A 4,464-nucleotide genomic window follows, 5' to 3' on the forward strand; every position below is an offset into this window, starting at 1 on the left:
TTTCTTTAGTGAATTTTTCTTCCAAGTCCTGGATTTTTTGTGTGTGGTTTCTTTGTGTCGGTTATCCATTTTTTCTTGCATAATATTCAGCTTATATGATCCAAGTTCTGACTAGGGGGGATGGGAGTGGGGGGAGGGGATGGGTGTATACCTACGTGATGAGTACAATGTGCACTGTCTAGGGAATGGACAAGTTTGAAGTTCTGACTTGGGGGGATGGGTGTTACCTACATGATGAGTGCGATGTGCACTGTCTAGGGAATGGACACGCTTGAAGCTCAGACTCAGGGGCATGGGTGGGGGGCATGGGTAATATATATAACCTGAACTTTTGTACCCCCATAATAAGCTGAAATAAAAAAAAAGAAAATAGTAAGACCAAAAATACAAAAAAAAAAAAATGCAATTCCACAGAAGAAATCCATATGGCTACTCCATATTACAAGTATAGAAAAGTATCTTGTTTATTCTTACCATAATCCTTCTCAGCACCCAGGGGACATTATCTCTCAGGTTTTTATGTCTAGAAATCTGTGGCTCATTAAAAGAAAGGCAAATTTTCAGAAAGAGAGAAGGAGGTTTCTGAAGATGAAGAGTTTATGCTGCAATCATATGAAATATCACTTCAAATATTTTTCTACTATCACTGGGAGTGTAAACCTGAAAAGCTTTTTTACCTGTGATTCTGAACACTTAATCAGGTGAGAGAATGAAATAAGAGACAGGCTGGGAAGTTGCCCCTATTTTTGACATGGTAGTAGTAAGTGATTTGCCTGCTTGCTAGTACTAAAGTCAAATGCCCCGCATGCAGAGCTGGTTTCCTATCTTATGATGGACTCTTCATTTCGGTTGTGAATAATGAAGTCACTTTACTTCCCAGAGTTTCATTGCCATTATATCATCCTCCCCTGAATATGCTTGGTTCTCTAGACATTCTAGCAAATCTATAATCTCTGAATATTGAAATTACAGTTAATGACATCATTATGTACAGAGGAGTAACTAATTTTCCTTAAAAATTAGAAAAAGTTTTGTTTTGTTTTGTTTTACCAAATAGATTTTTGATGCAATTCTGTTTTGTGGGTTGGAGAAGCAAAAATTATATTTTGCATATCATTAATACTTTTAAAAGGCATAGTAAAAATTTTGAAATACACACACTATACATGGCTATCAAAGAAAGCTACTCTGAATCGTTTGAATGCAGCCCTTCATAGAGGCATGGTAGAGGTTAGAGAATTTCTCAAAATTTCCTCTCACTATAAAACCAAATATCCCACGAGCTCCCTAGAAGTGTTCCCCAGTCTATTCATTTTCTTACTCTACTCAGATCAAATCACTTTTCTCTTCCCTCAGTGATTTTCCAAACCTTGATTTATTGTTCTGTTATAGGAAACATACCAATGTTTCCATCTCTCTTTAGATTTCCTTATAGTTCTTATTCTTCTCTTCAATGCCCCCCACTTCTAAAAGTTTCCCACACATTTTAACTTCTTGCCTCCTAACATGCAAAAGCTAACCATTGCATCTGTAAAAGAAAGGAGCAAACAGGAAGTTATTTCACAAGATTATGCCTCCTTTTGTCAGTGTATCTAAAGGAGATAATACCAAGCACTTTGCAAATAAAGTAAGGAAAAACATTGAAAAGATTTTCTGCTTTTCACTAAACAGTACAAATTTAGTTACATATTAAAACTCATTATAAGTAACTTATTTATAATTCCTCAAGGGTTTTAACAGTCACTGGAAAAAACTACTATTATTTCAATCCTACAACAGAAAAGAAAATAAATACATTTCTTAAGTAGAAAATGGGAAATTTATTTGATGGGAAAAATTGCAAATGGAGAAAACACACTATTCAAATTAGAATGGCTAGAAATTTGTGGCAACTTTGGAAAGAGCTGATATGAAGCAGACAGAACTCTGGAGTGATGGATAACAACCTGTCAATGTCACATTCATGGAACTAGAAGAAAGGAAGGGAATTTCACTTGAGATATAATATTCTTTTATATCTGAACATTAAATTTATTTCTGGCAAAATAAAAATAAGACTTAAGAAAATGGATCATAAGAGAACACAGGATTTTCAGTGGTCTAAATCCGTAGATACATGAGGAAAAGACAGTATTGGGAAAATTGAGGGAAGAACTGTTGAATCTATTAGAGGAATAGTTTTTCTTTTTCAGGGATTCAGGGATCTAGGAAAGGAAAAAGAGTCCCAGTACAACTGGAGACTAGAACCACAATAACACTTTTCAACAGATAAGTAATTTGAGAGCTTATTTTGAGAAAATTTAAAGGCTCAGATAGGAAGAAACTATGCTCATCATAGATCTAGCAGTGATAAAACTTCAGATCTACCTCAGGATAATATCTGGTTGATGTGATCTTGTATCCTATCCTAGTAAAGCCCCATGACATTGCCAGGTATATAGGTCAGGGAGAGATCAGTAAGTGAACATCTCTAGCCCATTGATACTCTAAGATGATGGAAATACATTACTGTTTCAAAGGGATTTTTCTGTCTCTTTAAAAACTTCCTGATTGCAATGAGTTTATCCTTACCTTTTCTTTGTAATTTAAAATTCTTTAGGTGGGCTTCTTGCTAGGTCAAGAGATGGCAGTGTGGTAGAGAACTTAAAAAATTGCCCCCTGTTAGACCTGACTTAGGATATGAAAGTGAAGTTGTATCAAAATGTAGATGTTCACAACCAGAGAAGATTATAGGCTAGCAAGATGCTCTGAATTTCTGGGAGAAAGAAATATATTAATGATAAATCTAAGAAAAAAATGGTTGAGTCACAGTCTATAATGGACATGTTAGAGTTAACATTTAAGAGTGCAATAGCTAAAATACTATACAACTTCTGCAGTTGGGATCATGTGAAACAATACTATCCCTCAAAATATTTTTGACTTAGTGAGAAAATCCTGAGTTGGAAGGGCTCTGATTCTCACTAAAGCTAGCACTCCATGAATTATTGTGTCTTTTCTTTGAAGTGATGCTGAATCAAACTTTAGTCACTGAATTTCTCCTCCTGGGAGTGACAGACATCCAAGAACTGCAGCCTTTTCTCTTTGTGGTTTTCCTGACCATTTACTTCCTCAACGTGGCTGGGAATGGAGCCATCCTGGTGATTGTCATCTCTGATCCAAAACTCCATTCACCTATGTATTTCTTCCTGGGAAACCTGTCATGTATAGATATCTGCTACTCCACGGTGACATTGCCAAAGATGCTGGAGAACTTCCTCTCTACAAATAAAGCAATTTCCCTCTTGGGATGCATAAGCCAGCTTCATTTCTTCCATTTCCTGGGCAGCACAGAGGCCATGCTGTTGGCCGTGATGGCATTTGATCGCTTTGTGGCTATCTGCAAACCACTTCATTACACTGCCATCATGAGGCCTCAGCTCTGCACCCAGATGGCTATCACAATTTGGATCATTGGTTTTTTTCATGCCCTGCTGCACTCCGTAATGACCTCTCGCTTGAACTTCTGTGGTTCCAACCACATCCATCACTTCTTCTGTGATGTTAAACCATTGCTAAAGCTTGCCTGTGGGAACACTGAGCTCAATCAGTGGCTCCTCAATACTGTCACAGGGACCATTGCCATGGGCCCATTCTGTCTGACACTTCTCTCCTATTTCTATATCATCACCTATCTCTTCTTCAAAACCCACTCTTGCAGCATGCTTCACAAAGCACTATCCACTTGTGCCTCCCACTTCATGGTAGTTATTCTTCTCTATGCACCTGTTCTCTTCACCTACATCCGTCCTGCTTCAGGGAGCTCCATGGACCGGGACCGGATCATTGCCATCCTGTACAGTGTGGTCACTCCTGCACTAAATCCACTGATCTATACTTTGCGGAACAAGGAAGTGAAGGAGGCCTTAGGTAGGGTGATCAGAAGGAGACTCTAAGCTGAAAGAATCTAGAGAATTCTTCTGAGGCATAAATAGCCAGCAGTGAAAAAGTTAAGATGTGCAATTTTACTGCTTCTCAAATTATTTGGAATATGCATAGAAGAAAGAACTGGATAACAGAAAAGTAAATGGGAAAAGTCAATCCAATTGTAGTAAACAATACATTTCCAAGTAATATAAAGGAAGCTCGAACATGCAAGATAGTAGCCATGGAACTCTAATGCTGATTTTTTTTTTTTTTATAAATTGATTTGTTATATATCATAATATGTTTTTGTATGCAATTGGGTATAGAAATATGCCTATATTGCCCATGCATTGTATAAATAATTGGTATTTAGGTCTATTTATTTGTATGGTATTTCTAGGTAACATATTATAATGTGATCAATAAAATTATTATGCTTTTATATTTTGAAGATTTTAATCTAGGGTTATGATTACTCAACCAGAAAGGTAAATGCTAACTCGTAGGTGAGTTAGAGGAATTTTTAGGAGGTGTGTCATGATTTCTTTTTTATTTGTT

The 4,464-nt window shown here is 36.8% G+C and overlaps 1 protein-coding gene across 1 annotated transcript; it reads left to right on the forward strand.

The window, feature by feature from the left end:
- The first annotated feature begins 3,008 nt into the window (after positions 1-3,008).
- LOC138395738 (olfactory receptor 12D1) lies at positions 3,009-3,935 on the forward strand. The gene has a single exon (XM_069488633.1). It carries the CDS (start codon positions 3,009-3,011, stop codon positions 3,933-3,935), a length of 927 nt encoding a protein of 308 aa, XP_069344734.1.
- The last annotated feature ends 529 nt before the right edge of the window (positions 3,936-4,464 follow it).

This window comes from Eulemur rufifrons, chromosome 15, assembly GCF_041146395.1.
Source record: "Eulemur rufifrons isolate Redbay chromosome 15, OSU_ERuf_1, whole genome shotgun sequence".
Classification (NCBI taxonomy): domain Eukaryota; kingdom Metazoa; phylum Chordata; class Mammalia; order Primates; family Lemuridae; genus Eulemur; species Eulemur rufifrons.